The sequence below is a fragment of the Phoxinus phoxinus genome (genome assembly GCF_949152265.1).
Source record: "Phoxinus phoxinus genome assembly, chromosome: 2".
NCBI classification, from domain to species: Eukaryota; Metazoa; Chordata; class Actinopteri; order Cypriniformes; family Leuciscidae; genus Phoxinus; species Phoxinus phoxinus.
In genome coordinates this window covers 6,759,557-6,778,533 of record NC_136877.1, presented here as the reverse complement: position 1 = coordinate 6,778,533, position 18,977 = coordinate 6,759,557, and the positions used below count along the sequence as shown (strand labels likewise).

Below are 18,977 nucleotides of genomic sequence, written 5' to 3'. Positions count from 1 at the left end.
GTGCATCTTGAGACAAAACAATGGCATTGACATATTTTAAGATATCCCAGCTAACACAATTACGTAACTGCGACGTCGTGTGTTAGCTGGGATGTCAGTGCAAGTTGCTTTCAGTTAAGACTGCTCAAACATGCAATTTAGTCTGGGACTAGATTTACCCCCGGTTTGTCTGTGAAACCAATGTGACAGATGGACTTCTCATTTTGGACCAAACCTCCTGCAGATGTCAGTGTTGTACTACATTTGAAGACCAATCCAGAACACAACATAAAATAGGGTGAAAGTAAGGGAAATTTGGCATATTTTGACAATTTATCTTTTCAAGTAAGGCTCAGTTCCTTAGTGATGTTTGTGTGTGTTGAAAACAGAAATTGTGTCCTGCTGATGAGTAGGGCCCACTAGGGTCCTCCACTACATGCCCAGAGGAGAGGGTAAAATGATTGTTTTCAGGATTGGTGTTAAACTCTACTTACAATATTTCCCTATGAAGTCTGTCATATTACACTTTTAGAAAACATAATTTTCTTAATTCATGTGCCCTCGTAATCTTTAATCAAAATAACTTCCCATTCCTCTTGGACGTGTTTACTGGTGTGAGGACGCGACAACCTGTCACTCACATAAGATCACAGCAATAGCAAACAACCATCCACTCGGATATGTCACAATAGAGAAGAAAAGATGATCACACCTTCCATTTCATGCTTATCTAGCTAGCCTAGCAGACCTGACAAGCCAGGTATAAATCCCAGTTACACAAGTGGGACGTAACCCATTAACAAACTACAGGTAGCCTATATGCGATTAGCGATGTCATTTGAATTCCTTTCATAAGTTCTATTTACTGCAGCATTTATCTGTTCACATATTTGTATCCTTCTGCCCTTACGGAAAAATAATTATACCTCAAGTTCATTTTATGAAGTATACTTGTAATGTAATTTTCAAGTATATTTTTAAGTATACTTTATGTAGTAAGTATACTAATATCAATGTGTACTTGTAGTAAACTTGTACGTGCACTATTTCAATACTGCTTGGGACTAAATTGGCCCACTTTTAGTATATATATATATAAGTAGTAAACTTTAAGTAGCCTACACAACTAGGTTTCTCATTTGTAATGAACTTATATACGCATACTAGTAGTTTACTATTTTAATACTAGTAGTACATTTTTTTGTTTATGAAAGTAGGCCTACACACTGAAGTGTACTCTCAGTAAACTACTACTAGTTTAGTAGTATACTGCAAGTATACATCTGGTACATCCAGCCCTAGAGAAGGCCAAATGTCCCTCGTTGTATGAGGAGACAATGGAGTCATGAGCTCTTTTTAGTGCTTTTTTATTGGTTAAATATTTGTTAAACCCACAGACCGAAGTAATCGGTGACCAATAGTAGATTTATGAAAGAAAGAAAAAATGTCAAAAGGTTCCTGACAGCGACAATATTTAAATGGTTAATAATTGATAAATAATAATGATAAAATCTCTCTCTCTTTTTTTTTTAAAGAAACTGTTTTCTGTTTTAAAATGTCATGTATTCCTTTGACGGCATTGCTGAATTTGCAGCATCACTACTCCATTCTTCAGTGTTATATGATTATTCAGAAATCTTTCTAATATGCTGATTTTTCTTATCAATGTTAAAAACATTGTGCAGCTAATATTTTGTGAAAACCATGATACATTTTTCAGGATTCTTTGATAAATAGAAAGTTCAAATGAACATTAAAAATGTCTACTGTATTTTTTAAAACAATTTAGTGCATACTAGTTGAATAAAAGCATTAATTTATTAAAATGTAGTAGATGCAATTAATCTGCAAGTGTGCCTTTTCCCCCTCATACTTTATTAGAAAATGTTTCCAACATGGCATCAATAACACAATAATAGCCTAACTATTAAAAGCATTGCACAACATGAATGAGAAAGATACATAAGAACTACAGAAAAACAAGATACAAATTAACATCTTTAAAAAAAAAACTTACATAAAGCATTATTTATGGGGCGTCTCATATACCAATACAGTATATTCCGACTTACAACCATAACTTCTTCTTACATTGCATTTCCAATTAGGGATTTTAAGCATTGTTTTTAGTTCACTCCTGAATAAAGAAACATTTGTGAATCACTGCGCAAGTATACATTATCAAATTACACAAGTCGTGACAGTATGAATTCGGGTAAACGCTGAGCTCGGTGTTCAGAAACTCTGGAATTGAGCACAAAAATAAGAACTGAACATTGAGGCCTGTAAGTGGAGCCAGTAGTGTTATCAGTTATAAATGTAATCAAGGTTAAAATCTGTCCTCATAACTTTCATCCAAAAAAAAAAAAAAAAAAATCTATTTCAAAGTCACCAATTATTTTTATACTGGAAGATTGCCCTTCAGTCGATGACAAAAGTTCATTGTTGCACATATTGACGCTCAAGCACACATTAAAATAAGGCCAAATAACACCAGGCCAAATAACGCTGGTGTGTAACTTTATTGAAAGCAACAGAGGTACACTGAACATTCGGAGCTCTTGCACCTTTACAGTAACACTTGAAACAGCAAATCATTGTACAGATGCCACGAGCGGGTCACCGTTTGTCGTCCTACCTAATGATAAAGCTTCGACTTCCCCCTCATGATTTAATAAATATGTATAATATCCATAGACATCATGGGAAAACATTAGGTTGTAAAACAGTGATTCGTAAATTGAACATCCATAAATTTCCCATCTCGTTTCATCTTTATTTTACCAATTAAAATGCATAAAAATAAAAAAGACATTTCTGTTCGGATCAAATTGTCGCATCTAAACAGGCTGTGTTTGGTAATCCCTGAACATGCTGTAAAGAAAATAATAATAATTCAAGTATCAGCTTGACAAGTAGTGGCGGGGACGAACATGGGTTGAGGCAAAAAAAAAAAAAGTTTTAAAAAAGGCCGCATAATTTCATCTCTCCCACATGGCTTTGTTCATTATTATAAGACATAGGAGGGAAGGGGGGACCATCATGACATTTTACAATCATATAACAACTGGAAAGTAAACTATTTTTCAGACTCAAGCACCTTGCAGACCTGGAGTGTTTTAATTTGACTCCAAGACACACACACACACACCACATACTACGCCCACTACTATGAGGTATAAACAAAGCATTGATGGTAACCAATGATTACTGAGGATTCTCTGTAACAAACTAAAGTGAATATTGCAGTAACTCAAAATATGACACTGAGCAAAAGTGCATTTCTATAGTTTTGTGCTGAAATGAACCGCAGCAGAAAAGGCTCTTGCAAATGCACGTTCTTAAAAAAGCTAAACGTATCAAAAGAAAACGATGCAGTTCCAAGCTGTTAATACCATTTATCTGAGGTGGTTCTTAGTCATTGCATGCTTTAAACGATGAGAAGCGTGGCGTAATGCGTTGGCTTGACACTGCGGCGGGTAACGCGTGTGAAAGAGGAGATGTGGAACTAAACGGGAGAGATGACACAGGCGAGTACGTCAAGGCTTTGGCTGGTTCTTTAGTCAGCTTCCTCTTCAGACTCTTCCTCTTCTGCGGTCTCCAGCCAGGTGAGCCACTGGTTCACCTAAACGACAGGAAAAGAAGAGCGAATCCTGTAAACGGCGTGTCTTCCGATGAAAGGGTGCCATGGTTCACTGCAACGGGGTAACCGTGGTGCGCATTACCTGAAACAATGCCTTTCCTTTCCCTGGAAACTCCTGGGCAATGTCTTCTTTCCATGCTAGGAAGGCCTCTTCTTCAATTATCTCCATATCATAAAAATTGACAAAGTAGCGCAGTAACATTCCTAAGGAGACGAGAGACGAGTCAAAACAGGAAAACAAGCATTTCCTCTTATTACCTCAGTAAACAAACTCCACACCTTTAGACCAATGAATTACAATGACTATATTCTGCATTAAAAGCTTTATAAACAAACTAAAAATAAGTACCAAAAAAATGAAATTAATTTCTCTATTTTTATAAAATATAATTCTTTTTTCCATTTTTTATTTACTATATTTGTATTACTTTGTTTTATTTTTATTTGATAAAATAAAGCTTTTTATTTTTATTTGATAAAATAAAGCGTTATATTTTGATTTGATAAAATAAAAGCGTTTTATTTTTATTTTATAAACAAGCATTTTATTTTATAAAATAAAGTGTTTTATTTAGTTTGTTTATAATAAATTAAACATACGACAAATAAACAAACAAAATACAAATACATACATTTAAAACATAACTAAAACCTGTAAATTAAATAAAAAAACTAATGAAAATAATAGTTTTCTATTTTATATATATAAAAAAAAGATAAAAAGATGTTCCTCCAGGTCTTATTCTTCCAGCACTTTTAGACGCACCTTTGGGAAAAGCATGGGCATTGGAGTGGACTTGCAGGGCATACAGTGCACTGACTTGCAGGTCCACGTGATCATGCAAGAATTTTTGCATCACCGGTTTGAAGGCGAGGAGCAGCTGCTTTTCCTGGTCCAGCTGCTCTTTCGTGGGTGACGATAACTGCTCTTCTTCTTCAGTGGAATACATCTCATGGAAGATGTACTGTAAAAAGCTAGAAGAATGTGTGGGGTTAATCAAGGGTGCACAGAAGAAGCCTGTAAAAGCTTTCGGCCAGCAGGTGCATCATCATACCTGGTCATCAGAATGTTAACGAAACCCTTATCAGTGTGCAGCTTGAGAGAGATGTTGTCCTTGATCCACTTGTAGATGGTTTGTGGGGCAGGATCTGCTTTGATCTGCTTCAGCAACTCCTTCTCCAGCTTCATGAGAGGGAATAAGAAGCTCAGGCTCTTCCCCTCCAGAATCTCCAACATGCGATCTTTGTTTTGATCGATTTCTGTGGGCAGAGATAGAAAAAAAGGAAGAGTTTATTTCGTATGAACTTACATATTCCCATTACAAAGTGATTTGCTTGGTTGATGTTATGCCAGGTTCAGACTTATGTTTTTGTTACAATAGTCACCGTGTCAGATTTCACAATTGAGACTCCAAAACTCTTGTCTTTTCATGGAAAGAAACTGTCAGACTACACGTTGCTTCCCAACCAATCACCACATGCCATGTTTAACATGTCAGCGCTCAGAGGAAACATCAGAAAGGCAGGAGTATTGTTGAACCGCTCCACAAACCTTTCCTCTAGTGCATAATTCCACCTAGCAGAACCTATGCCATTATCTTCCTTTCCCCATGTTTGAAACCCGTGCATGGAAAAGCTTCTGTGCTCCTATTGGTCAACTTCTCAGATGTAACAGCCATTCATGGCTAAATAAAATAAACAAACATGCTAGTCTCAGTCGAAACGTGGCGTCGTTTGTCATCCACTATGATTTGTGTGTCCTGATGGCCGTTGTCATTTACAAAACACCACCCTACATCAAGTCAATCTTTATTGTATAAAGCGCTATATAAATAAAGGTGTTTCAATTATTAAATTAGTCTAAAATCAGGCTGATATAGGGTAGTCTGAAAGAGTTTAAGGGATGAAATCATAGACCCAAAAAGGTGGTGATGTTTAATTAGTGTTTTATAACAAATTTTTTTTTTTTTAAAGTGTAATGTTATCAAAACGTGTTTGTCAAAATGACATGGAAATAAAAGATACACACTTGTCACACTTTAGACTTACCTTTTGCCTCCTAAAAAACTCCTAAATAGGTCTACAGTGTATTAATGGTTAGTAGTTACGTTTAGGTATAGGGTAGGATTAAGGGTTGTAGAAATATGGTCATGCAAAATAAAGCAAAAAAAATATAAAAAATGAGTGAGGAGCTGACTGACAAGATGGCGGAATATTTGGTGTCAAAGCGCCTGTTTAAGCAAACTTGTCTTTGTACTGTTTTGTTTAGTGGTCGCCCGATGTTTTTTTTGATGGCCGATATCTTAGAGAGCAGGGTGGCTGATATATATTATATATTACACACACACTTTATACATTCATTTTAATCAATATTTAATATATTTTAAATAATGTAGAAAACAAATCTTTAAAATAAACATGCTTGATGGCAACGTCTTGAATCTGCAATCCTATTACAGTATTTTTCACAAAGTAATTGTTTAAAAATATATGAATAAAAAGTAAACACTGCTTGCCTCCTTGCTCAATGCACCCGATGAACTAAAAAGCAATTCCGTTTTTAGTTGAAAACTGTAAACCATGTAAACTGCCCCTAAGATTAATAAAAGTTTTAGAAGTATTTTTTATTGTTGGTTAATTTCAACATTAACTAATATTACTAAAATCAAAGGTTTTATTTGTTAATATTTAAATGGACCTGATCTGACATGAACTGAACAGTTGTATTTTTATTAACTAACACTTGAACAATAAATACTGATGTATTTGAACAAATGTTTTGGTCATTGTTACTCATTGTGTTAGTCATTGCATTATCTGATAGGACCCCAGTTTCCATACAGGGAGGACACAAAAGCACCAACCTGGCAGCATCTTCTGCATGTTGACCTTGCTCAGTTGGAACAGATCGGTCAACCACTCTCGATCTTTCAGCTTGGCCATTTGCTGCAAGCAGAGGAGGAAAAGAGGGAAGTGGGTGCCGTTCTCCAGCGGGTGCGCCAACTCTGCCATGCTCACGAGTTCAGCAATGATTGCCCGGGCAGCAAACTGAGCCAGGTAAGATTTCACCAAGGGAACATCCAACTCGATCTTGGGACACTGGTCCAGAACATTGAGGAAAGCCTGTAAAAACATGTCATTTAAGGATGAGTCCCAATTTGAGTCAAGACGCAGTGAGGGCAAATTGTGCATACACAAACCTGCATGAAGTTCTCCCCGGTGACCAGTCCCTCCATGCGGAGCGTGTTGATCAGAGTGCTGACATGCTCTCGGCCCTCATCTGGGTTCTCCAGTGAGCACACTATCATCTTACTCAACATCTCAGGCAGGAAGTGTTTGGGAGCCCTCATCTCTCGCACACCATTCACTGCATCGTTCATGCTTTTGCTGCTGAGGTAAGTGGTCACAACGGCTTCCTGCCAAGTCACACAGACAAATTTAAGTAACAGCTCACTCAAAAGTTTCAGTGAACCTTTTCATTAATGAATTGGTGAGAGGTACGTACAGTCATCTTAAGCAGTTCCTCAGGAGGAGGAGGCTTCTTAGTCGTCTTCTGTGGCTTCTCCTGAATTGGAGGCGGGTTGGTTTTCAGGCCAAGTTGCGGGGGCTGCAAACAACCAAAAGGGTTAAACACACCTTTAAAATGAAAAGACATTCCGTTTCTATGTGAAATGTAGCACTCATTACCTGTCCCAGAGGTGGTGTGGATGTGCGTGGAGGTTGAGCACTAGGAGGAATCATGGTAGGTATCTGCGGCTGCAACTTTGGCATTTGGTTTTTGTTCAAGATGAATGACTGAGCAGGCCTCAAGCTAATCTGAAATACAATGCAAATAATTATTAATAGGAGTCAGAGATCACAAAACATTTTTCTTCAAATTAAGCACAGAACGCACACTACAACAGGTACACGTCAGCTGCATGGACGCAAGTGCTGGGTTGACAATATCGGTTTCCTTTTTAATCAATCTTAATTTTTCTGAACCTAGTTCTTTTAGAGTATGCTGCTTTCAGCTGATGCGTGAACAAAACTTCACTGAACAATATTTGTAGGGTACCTACTATTCAGTAAGTTAAATAAGCTTTGTGACTTGTTACTTTTGATATGCTACTAAGTCTGAACTTTTTTTTGTACCCAACACACTGTGTAAAAAAAAATAATAATTTATGACAAATGACAGCTATACAAGTTGGTCATCCAAAGTGAAAATCATTCATACCTCATCAGCATTCAGCTGTCCTTTCTTAATGAAACGTGGTGGCAAATCCTTGGACTGAGCTTGCTGTTGAGATGAATGGGTCTGATTCTGGAAAAGCGGATTCTGACCCTTTGATTAAGAAAAAAAAGAAAGACTTAGGTCACACTAATATTTTGATGCCTTGAAACATCAGTTCTCTGGTAGATTGGCATTTACCTGGTTGGATTTCATGAAAGGCTGGGGTGCAGGGGCCATGTGACCACCATGCCCGTTGAAAAGAGGGTTTGTGCGACGGCCCATGGTGGGGGAATACCTGTCCTGAATGACCCCGGGGCCAGTTCCAATCCCACCGCCTACAACCAGACAACAGAGTTATTAAGCTCGCACTGAACCAGTGCAAATCCAGTCATGCACCACCTGTCCCAGAAATGCCAACGCACTACAGGACATACCTGGCATCTGCCCAAACATATCCGCTAATCCCCCAAGAGTTTCTCGATCAGGCTTTATTCTCGTCTGCAAGAAAGGACTTTCTTGAAAGAAGTCAGTTCTTATTCCTTGAGTCATCGGAGGAATAAAAACACCCAAATCCTAAAAAAAAAAAAAAAAACTATTAAGCCAGCAGGTCAATGTCAGCATTGGAAAATGTTCTCCTTAATTTCTTGGAATCAGAGGTTGAAATAGTTTCAGAATATTCTGATATTAGCAATGTTGCTTTGAAACAACACCAGTGTCTATTAGGGTTGGGTATCGAGAACCGGTAACAAATTTCTCAAAAAACGGGGATTCCATAAGACGCACACATTTTGATTCCGCTTATCGATTCCTGACTTTGGGGCCGATCACATATTGTGTTTTTTGAGCGAGCAAATTCGTTATTTCACATGTAGGCGCACGGAAAGCGCTCTCAAAAGAATGAGCGCAGGCGGTGCAGAGCCCTCGTTTGTCCAGAGCCGCGGCGAGATGAAAAATCTCAACATTTCAGAATGCCGCAAGGCCACGTCATGCGACAAAAAACAACCGACATTTCCATGACATCGAAAGCTCGGCTGATTGCTGAACAGCTGATCATAGCGGGCTTTTATTTCTCATCTCGATAAATATATAGTAGTAAAGCTAATGCAAGGGCTTGAAATCAATTAATCCTTTGCTGATACTTCCTCGTAATCATGGAGCGCAGTTCATGGTTGCATAGCAACGACAGACGCCATATGGGAGCGCAAGCGCTTGTGAGAAGGAAAAAGCGATATGTGAACGGCCCCTAATTCATGAACTGAATCTATTTGGTTTCAAATAGTTTTTGTTTTGTTTAAAATGGAGATCACGATTACATGCATCAGACAACTACACAGAATAACATGTTCTAGTCTATTTTTGTTTTTTTTAAGTCTCATTCAAAAATACCTGTTTAATTAATGGGTAATTCACAATTTTTTTAATGAATCAATTGAGTCTTCTTGAATAAATGAAAAATAAAATAATTTAACAGTCGATTTGCCACCTACTGGAGAAATAATGTAATCAACAATCTATATTTGAAGAGACTCCTTTCACTTTAGCCATTTTAATGGTTATTGCTTAAAATTGGCAAGAATAAAAGGAAGTAGTATTTATTCTTCAAGTATTTGCCCTTTTCCCCCCCAAAAAAATATTGGAATCGGATTCGATAAGCAGAATCGCTAAAATTGAAACAATGCCCAACCCTAGTGTCAATGGTAACATCCTAAACTCACCTTTACTGCATCCTGACGGATCTGGTTGATAGTCTTAGGTCCATTATCAATGAAAGCTTTCCGAGGCACCCAGTTGTTCTCTCGCAACTCCACAGTATCCTGAAGCAGGAAACGAATCCTAGCAGGCAAGTCCTTGTTGTTCATTAAGGATCGCATACGGCCGAAGTACTGATCCATTAAAGACTACGAGAGAAAGGGGTGTTAAGGAAACACATGTGTCTTAACCTATTCAAAGCCCTGGTAGTCTAAAAGCAGCTTACCTTGGCCTTGTCATGATCTAGTCTTGGCCCCACAGTTCTCATTATCTGACAGAGGCACTCCAAATCCTCCCCCATATCCTTAAGTTGGACTCTTTTCTTCTTTTCCAGAAGCTTTAATTAAGAGTTTTCACATGTAGGAACATTAGGATGGAAATTGACCGGCCGACAACTATTTAAATGGAGGGTTTATGAATAACTCACTGTTTTGATGCATTTATGAAGGATAGACTCATGAATGAGATCGAGTTTGCCAAGTTCTCCGATGAATTTGATGTTGCCAAGCATTTTGATCTTGGCAATGGCACGCTGCTCCTCCTCCTCAGAGGTGAGAGGGCTGTCATTTTTATCATAGACTTAAAAAAATAAAAAATAAAAATAAATATCTGACAATTTAGCACAGCAGCAGTAATAACGTTAGCACATCTACTACTTACTGTCAACATTTCTGGTGCGGTTTTCAAATTCATCTTGAAGTTTGGAAATCAGAAGTCTCCTGAATGTCTGTAAGAGCATGAGGAAATGGTGAAATAAATGCACCCATACAGCACTTGGTGTTGTGAAGCTTCTTGCTAATGAATGAATAGGAAATTCTTACAGTGCTCTGTTTTTGTGATGTTTGGATCTCTGTTGATGGGCCGTCAAAGTTTGGAGCATCCTCTGCCAAACGCAGACATAGCTGAGCATATAGCGAACTATACTTCGGCTCTTCGAGGGCTTTGTCTACAATCTAGTGGAAGCGAACAAGTAGAAAAGTCAACATCATTAGAAAGAATTTGTATTTTATGTAAGCAACTTCAAATAATAAAATGCAGCCAAACAAACAAGCTATGTTCAGTTGAATCATTAATACTAATACTAATATGATGACTGGTCTTCGTTTCTTTATTACAAACGGTTTACTTGAATTGCTTGGAAAAACAGTTGACAGTTTAGAGCTAAAAAGAAAAAGAAAAAGCTAGACATTGTTTTCATTTTGAAAAACAAAATCACCAATTAAAAAGTGTGATTAATTAAATCACTAATTAATTGCAAGTCTACATGTATAATGAACCAAATCCTCACCAGCAAGATGATTCCTTTGAGGACGAGCTTTGAATCTACGCCCACATTCAGGAGCTCAAGGCATAGCTTGTCAAACTTTTCAGGGGTCAGTTTATTAAGTATGCTAGAAACAAAGAAGCAAACAGTCAGTTATTCAGTCACTTTTGTTGCAAATAGTCTTAAAAAAGCAAATTCAAGCATGTTTGCAAACAAGGATATTCAAATCCAAGATGAAACGTTCTGCTATGCCAGACGCTTGTCTTTATACACGTCTAGAGTAGGATCATGGAGTGCATTCTGCAGTGCAACATCATTCTTAAAATGTAAATCAGGGCACACGCTACTGAATCTCTGCAGTGGTGAATGAAGCGAGTAATTTCAGTGCCTTACCCTCTCACTTTTCTGAAGATTGCATCGTGTCTTTCTTTTTCGTTGGAGGAGTTGACATCTCGTCTAGTGCTTCGTGAAGGAACCCATCTCTGAACGTTAAGCCCTGGGGTTTTCCCCAGGAACTCGCTAGAAAACAATGCCACACATTTAATGTTTTGAAAAGGCTTCAATGACTTACTAATGTCAGACATAAAACATCAGTACTAAAATATCTGAGTCAATCAGAAAGGATTCTACCCTGAGATGACAAAGACACTTTAATGCCTTCTCATATTTTATCACATGGGGTCAACACCATTTTACCTCAAGCTACTAATAATGTTTAAAATAAACATGACATCAAAGTGCCCCTATTATGCCATTTTAAAGGTTCCTAATTTTGTTTTGGAGGTCTCCAACAATAGTTTACATGCATCCAAAGTAAAAAAAAACACTCATTCTCTCATTATATACATTGCAGCATCACCTCTTTTCTCAGAGTCTCTCTAAAACCCGCCTTTAAAAGAGCGTCCTCCGCTCTGATTGGTCAGATGACCAAGTTTGTTGCGATTGGTCTACCGCTTACGGCACGTTTCGGAAATGAAACGCTCATTACCATATCTGAATTTCTGCTCTTCCTTGCACACACAGTGATACGAACAGGAACAATGGCGTTAGTTTTATATCAATTCAAGCCCGTGTCCTCATTCTTTTGTGTTCGAGGGCGTGTCAAAGTAGACTTTGTTCAAGGGAAACCAGTGAAGAGCATAGTCGGGCATTATGAAAATCAGTTTTTTTGGGAGACAATAACTCCATTTATTGTACACTTTGTTCGTTGAAACTTTGCAGACATTTTACATTCACAATCAGTTTTATTACAGATTACATGAAAGGTAATAACTTAAAAAGCATGATAGGGGCACTTTCAAGTTGACATGAAACAAGTTTGATATTCTTTCCTTTCCTATTGTGACAGGAGTAAAACAGCTTCCTGAATGAGAAGGGTAGGACTTGATTTTGTCAATCAGAAATTGTTTGCTATTGCTGCGATCTCAAGTGAGTGACAGGTTTCTGGAAGAGGAAGTTCACGGTCCCACCTTTGCGCATCAGTAAAAACATCAGGAGTGTCATTGGAAGGGGAAGTTATTTTGATTAAAGATTGAGGGCCCATGAATTGTGAAAAAAAATGTATAAAAATAATAATGGATAAATCATTAATACTGCAATATCTCATAGAAAAATCACTGTCATTCTTGGTTTCATGGTGACATCAAATTTAGCACTCTTATTTATGCTTCTAACTAAAAGAAAATACCTCAGTCAAATTTTTGTTTTGTGCAGTTAATAATTTCTGGCAGCTGTTTAGAAGAGTCAGTGAATTGACAAATCTCCAGTAAATACCACTGGTGTAATTGATGGTCACTGATGTAGAGGCGGAGCATTTCAAAGTTAAATTGTTTTCCGACATAATGAAGTGATGATTTGTCCAAACAAATTATTTGTTTACTAGGAAATTAGTTCAAACCGTTCATGGACCGGTTGCGAACGTAAATCTTTACGATTATAATGACCTCCTTGGATGTATACCACCATCTCAATAAGAACACAAAGGTTTCTGCCTCTCTCTACACTGGAAGTGACAGTTGTCGAGTCGCAATGTGCAGCAACAGCTCGAGGCTGTCTACACTGGACGTGACAAAGCGACCGCTGCAAATCCATTTGTTCTGTGTGTAAGTTGCACCAGTTTACTGGCGGAAATTTAATGTATCGCATCGCTGATTATAATGGGTTCCATCTCCTTTTGTTCACGTCGCAGTTATTATGTGTATTATTGTGCATTAAAATGTGTTTCCAACGTAGTTTATGTGCATGTTTTCTTAGCAGATACATTTATCTGACTCAAACGAGCTCATACGTTTTTTCATGCACATTTAGGATTTATGCACATCTTGGCGTCTTAATCGAGCAATTCTTTTTTAATGCAATATCCCAAAAATTCACATAAAAACACATGGATGGAAGCATAGCTAATGTCTACAGCACAATCACTTCCAAATAAACCAAGTTCACACGGTTCAAACTAACCTGTTGCCGACAGACTTGGGATAGTGCTGAGGTGCACCCCTACCTCCTCCTCCGGCCGAAGAAGCACTAGAAAAGTGAAAATTGGGGTTGAGAGATTTTAATTGAAATGATTACAACTCCTTATACCCCACATCCCCAAGAAGCTGTATGAGGTACATGTTATGCTAAATATTTCTATATATCCTAATCTTTGTTAAGAACACGTATTCTTTACTTGAATGAGCTCATTGTCTTAAATTAGCCTAATGCATCGTTTAAATTAATATATCATTAGCTAACTGTGTGACACGGATTTGTATGTACATTTCTGAAATATATAACTTGAACAGTCACCCCTGATAACAGATCACTCAAAATTGCAATGTAAACGCATACATTTTCTGTAAAGCGGTTTGAAATTATGTGTATTGTGAAAAGCGCTATACAAATAAATGTTCTCAGCTCAATTAATAAGCTTCAAATATTTACCTCTTCACTAATTTATCCTTAGCCAAATGAAAGGTCTTCTCAAATGGCATAAGGTCCATTAAAGGAGAACTCCGGTCAATTTTAACATTGAGCTCAATTTTTAGTAAATTTGGAGTGCTGTCAATACAGAGAACAACGACAAAAATCGGTGTTGCCTACACCGTGTTATCCTCTTTTTAAAATTTGCACCCTATTGACTTGAATGGGGCAAGTTTTAAACCTGCTTTTAGCCTCTTAACCAGTGTTGCCACAGTTACTTTGAAAAAGTAATCAGATTACTGATTACTGATTACTCCTTTAAAAAGTAACTTAGTTACTTTACAGATTACTTGATTTTAAAAGTAACTAAGTTAGATTACAAGTTACTTTATTAGTTACATTCAGCAGCAGCCGACACCCCCGCCGCCTCAACATAAAAATGACAACCGGTTTTGCACTCCAATAAACACTCACTTTATTGGAAGTGCATTTTTAACAGTAACTTCAACAATGTATATCCTAACATTTTAAGTTGAACTTAAAAACTATTTCCTGAAAAAAATACATGTTTTTATAAAAAAAATTGTAAATAAAGACAGTCTTTCTTGACTTCACTTAACATAAATACATGTTGTTGTTTTTTTTAATAAAATAATGACAGTCTTTCTTGACCCAACTCCAAATGTTTCTTCAAATTTGATGTAGTTTTTTTTTTTTTTTGTAACTAGGTGACGCGTTAATGTAACATGTAAGGGTGGCGACGTGGCGTTGCCAATAAAGCACCTACAAGCTCACAAAGAACCGGCAAAATTAATGATTATGAATATGTCAAATATAGCAAGAAGACATTTTAATTGTTTATAAATAAAGAAGTGTTTTCTGTCAGTGTCGGCTGCAAAGATGAAGTTGACGATGCTGACTTGCGATCTTCACTGTAGGCCTAGTGAACGCGCCAGAGAGAAATGCACATTTCATACGGATTACATAAGCAGAGAGCAGTCTGTTTTCGTTTCGAATTGTTCTGTTTAAAAGTAGACATTTTAATATAAAAATAGCCTCTGTGTCGTGATTATCTATGGTCTGCTATATTTATCCTACTTCTTATTTATTAAATCCAGGCAATTGGTCGATGAAACATTGATTAAAATTAAGATACAATTAATACAAAACGAAATTCACTTTAAATAAATGCTTTGTGCGTTCGGTTTGAGGTCTCTGTGAAAAAGCAGTAGCCTATTTTAGTGCCGCTTTCAGAGCGGTCACGTCCAACGGAGAACTGTCGCGTCCGTAACATTGTTTTTTCCTCATAAATGTGAACACGAAAAATAAAATAAAAATGGATAATTTATGTTCTCTGGAGAGCCAACCCTTCTTCATCCGGTGGGTAGTATTACTTTTGGTTTGCGCAGTGTGTATTTCTCTCATATTAAATATAAAACGCATGTGTGTAGCTTGCTTCTTTATTAAGGGAGTATGGATATATAAACAGACGTTTCAATATATTGGTATATTAAATGCATTTTCTGATCATTTATACTTCATTATATTATATTTAAAGTTTTTTTTACTGCAAATGTCACGTCCATAACGCTGGAATTGCCTGATTTTAAAGAATTTATCCTCAACTAGGTTTGTGGTGTAGGTCTACGTATTTTATAATGTTGACTTCAAATAATACTAATAGGCTAATTTAAAGATGTGGTAGCATTGGATCTGGACGGGAAGGATAACTCTGGGAGTTGGAAGTGTTTCGTAATTCTGCCTTCTCACACCGCGACACAGGTTCGTGGATCTGAGTGTTGCGATTTCGGTTTCATATCGCATTACAGCCCTAATTTTTACTGAGGAAAATGGCAAAAATAGTAACGCACAGTGACTTGGATAAGTAACTTTAATCTGATTACTGGATTGGAAATAGTAACGCGTTAGATTACTCGTTACTGAAAAAAGTGGTCAGATTAGAGTAACGCGTTACTAAGTAACGCGTTACCGGCATCACTGCTCTTAACATATTTGATGTGTCATTACAAGTGCCCAGCCATGTTGAGTGATTCCTTAAGAGTGAACACGAGTGAATCTGACTGCAGTAGATGTGAAAAATATGAATAAAAATGATGTTATATCAGCCAGCGCAAATACCTGTATTTAGTTCCTGTTTTCGGTGGAAGTCCAAAGTAGTCGATTGTCGAGTTCACGCGCGTGATCATAGTAACTAAACGTATGCGCGTGAACTCGACAATCGACTACTTTGGACTTCCACCGAAAACAGGAACTAAATACAGGTATGTGCGCTGGCTGAATTAACATCATTTTTATTCATATCTTTCACATCTACTGCAGTCAGATTCACTCGTGTTCACTCTTAAGGAATCACTCAACATGGCTGGGCACTTGTAATGACACATCAAATATGTTAAGAGGATAAAAGCAGGTTTAAAACTTGCCCCATTCAAGTCAATAGGGTGCAAATTTTAAAAATAGGATAACACAGTGTAGGCAACACCGATTTTTGTCGTTGTTCTCTGTATTGACAGCACTCCAAATTTACTAAAAATTGAACTCAATGTTAAAATTGACCGGAGTTCTCCTTTAAAAACAGTGTATAATAAGTGAAATCTGTACCTGAAACGAGAAGCACCCCCCTCTGCAATCACACTCTCCACTTTGGCGGCTTGACAATGAAAGATCCTCAAAAAGAATGAGAGTGAAGGGTGGGGGTGTAGAAACACGGCCTAAGAGAGGAAAAAACACTTTATTTATTAGATTTACACGATAAATGAAAATGACACGTATTGAACATCAACTAAAACACATCAGAGATTAAAGGGTTCTTCAGTTACGGTGAAAAACGACGAGGATAAATGTAAAGAACTGAACTGCCATCAAATCTGAACAAAGCACAAGGCCTCTGCCTTGAGCTCAGATTTCACAAAAGACCCTTGATTTATTAACAATGTTCACATTTGAGTGGCATTATAATTGTGTTTACTTAAAGGTTTATCATCAATTAAGAAAGATGGCATCTGAGTGGTAAAATAATTAACATTTTATGACGACGTTGATGATGATAGACAATTAAATCACACTGAGTTGTTGTCATAGAGCTCTTCTCGTGCCATTAGCATTGAGGCTAATTATCACACACACAAGAAAACAGCCACGATCGGGGTATCCAACGTTTAAAGTCAGCTCAATAAACAAGTAGAAACTTAAGCCAGGCATCAAGTTTGATAGCGGATCACTTGGTGTTAAAATATACGCCGGTTTATGGTCAAATGTGCGGTTTACCGGCAGGGTGGTGCGAGAGAACAGCTGATTTAATAACCAGACGCCATTTTCTCATAAGCGACAATAAAGCGAGTCGGTACAGCCAAACAATTAACATATAAACACACAGTATCTCACATACAGCACTAAACCTCTAGGTTTAACCCGGTAACGTCGGTCAGTTCATCTGGATAACTGTCTGGAAGCGGTTATAGTCTAGTAAAGGTAGAAAGCAAGAACTGGCGAGCAATCGGAGCCATTTTACAGCAGCAACCCACCGGCTAATGTAACGTTAAGTCAGAAAAATCTTACCTTTTCTAAAAGAACTTCAGCTTTGATGATGTTGGGTTACCAAAGAGGAAAAGAAAAAAGATGAGAAAAGAAGACGATTTAGACTTAAACGTTAATAATAGTATGGTTAGGGAACAGTGCGCCTTGAGATAACTGGCCGCACCGGTGTGAGGAGGAGAACTGTGTGATCTGACGTCACGGACAGCCGCAACTTTATTCATGGGACGCGTCAAACATGCTGGATGGCACGTCATCATCAAGATTCTCTGCACTTACACACTTGACAAAAAAATGAGGATGCTGAGTGGGATTTTGACTCACCAACGTATTTAGAGCCCGTCCGCTGAGATTCGTTCAGTGGTCTTTTTCCTGCAAGTTATCGTTTTGTCAGTAGGTGGCACTGGCGAAGAGTCTTTTCAGCGAGTCATTGAATCATTTACTTAGTCACCATGAAATCAAAATTGACTAATCTTATTTATGGAATATTGCAGTTTAATATCAATTATTTATCAGTCCGCATCTATCTATTTTTTATTAATGCATTATTTATAATATTTTAATTCATGTGCCTTCATAATCTTTAAAGTCCCCATGACATCAACATTTTGGCTTTTAGTATGAATAATATTCAGAATGAATATGAATAATATTTTGGAGCACACGCTTATAAATAACAGTAAGACTAATATATTATGTTAGTCTTACTGTTATCTATAAGCGTGTGCTCCAAAACAATGACAACATTTGCATTTAGAAGATAGCTGCCTATGTAAGCATTAAAAACGTACCGGGTGCTTCTCAATAGCCATACTCTTGATGCTTCCTCATTTCCTCCTCTCCTCCAGCCCGTGACCTCCTGGAAACCGATCAAAGTTAGCCATCTTGAAGGACATCTCAATTCTCTAATAGCACGGCGTGGAATGAGGAGTGAGGAAGTTTCCAGAGGAGTTATGAGTGAGTGAGGATGCACAGCTGTATCGCGGAAGTCTTTCTTGTTGAAACCTGAGTCTGACGCATGTTTAAATTCTCCTCCACCTTCACATTTCTCACAATTACAGTAGTCAACATTTGAAGTGGAACAAAACCTTTCATCAAAGTTAGAGATACATTTTGAACAATACCCCTTTCTTTTCTTATTTGAAACTTTGATGAACTTTTTTTGATCCACTTCAAATGTTGATTAGCTGTATTTTAATTTATGTTTTTCCTTTGCAGTTTAAATAAACCATACATATCACAGATTTGAACAGGGCATCTTGTGTTATCACTATTTGTTTTGAATTTCTTAAATAATCAAACCTGAACAACATAAGGGCAGATCCCTTGAGCGTAGCTGATGACGCTGTGAAGTGTTCAAGAATATTTCAATATACTTGCTCTCCTTCGACTCCCCTCGCATCCTAATGGGGGTGGAGCTGAGATGCTTTAGTGTACGCATAAAAACTGTACTTACTATATACTTATAGGCCTACTAATAAAATTTGGGTCTGATTGTGCGTACAATGCACATAATATGCAGATAATGAAATTTACAGTACTCTAGTGTACACGTAAACAAGGATATTTACGCCTGTTTTAGGGACGGTTTCAATACCCATACTTGCGGTCTTGCACTTTATATCTGTTAGTAGTCTCTAGCAACAGACATCACATTTTACTAATTG

At 37.4% G+C, this 18,977-nt stretch overlaps 1 protein-coding gene across 1 annotated transcript; it reads right to left on the bottom strand.

Moving 5' to 3' along the window:
• Positions 1-1,835: 1,835 nt before the first annotated feature.
• On the bottom strand, positions 1,836-17,541 carry eif4g2a (eukaryotic translation initiation factor 4, gamma 2a). Its single transcript, XM_079594916.1, has 21 exons — positions 17,335-17,541; positions 16,378-16,487; positions 13,309-13,374; positions 11,245-11,370; positions 10,876-10,978; positions 10,409-10,540; positions 10,248-10,314; positions 10,015-10,166; positions 9,814-9,924; positions 9,554-9,736; positions 8,273-8,411; positions 8,037-8,173; positions 7,842-7,949; positions 7,310-7,438; positions 7,128-7,229; positions 6,823-7,038; positions 6,487-6,745; positions 4,678-4,882; positions 4,389-4,597; positions 3,705-3,826; positions 1,836-3,604 (listed from the first exon to the last, which is right to left on the bottom strand). The coding sequence occupies exons 8-21, from the start codon at positions 10,096-10,098 to the stop codon at positions 3,539-3,541; spliced, it is 2,070 nt and encodes a 689-aa protein (XP_079451042.1). The 5' UTR covers positions 10,099-10,166; positions 10,248-10,314; positions 10,409-10,540; positions 10,876-10,978; positions 11,245-11,370; positions 13,309-13,374; positions 16,378-16,487; positions 17,335-17,541; the 3' UTR covers positions 1,836-3,538.
• Positions 17,542-18,977: the final 1,436 nt, after the last annotated feature.

What these genes read in the sequence shown, in the direction of transcription:
- eif4g2a (XM_079594916.1), bottom strand. Translation starts at nt 10,098, where the DNA reads ATGCTTGGCAACATCAAATTCATCGGAGAACTTGGCAAACTCGATCTC. An exon ending in CCACACCACCTCTGGGACAG is followed by an intron (nt 7,230 to 7,309) that starts GTAATGAGTGCT and finishes GGTTGTTTGCAG; the next exon opens with CCCCCGCAACTTGGCCTGAA. An exon ending in CCGGGGAGAACTTCATGCAG is followed by an intron (nt 6,746 to 6,822) that starts GTTTGTGTATGC and finishes ATGTTTTTACAG; the next exon opens with GCTTTCCTCAATGTTCTGGA.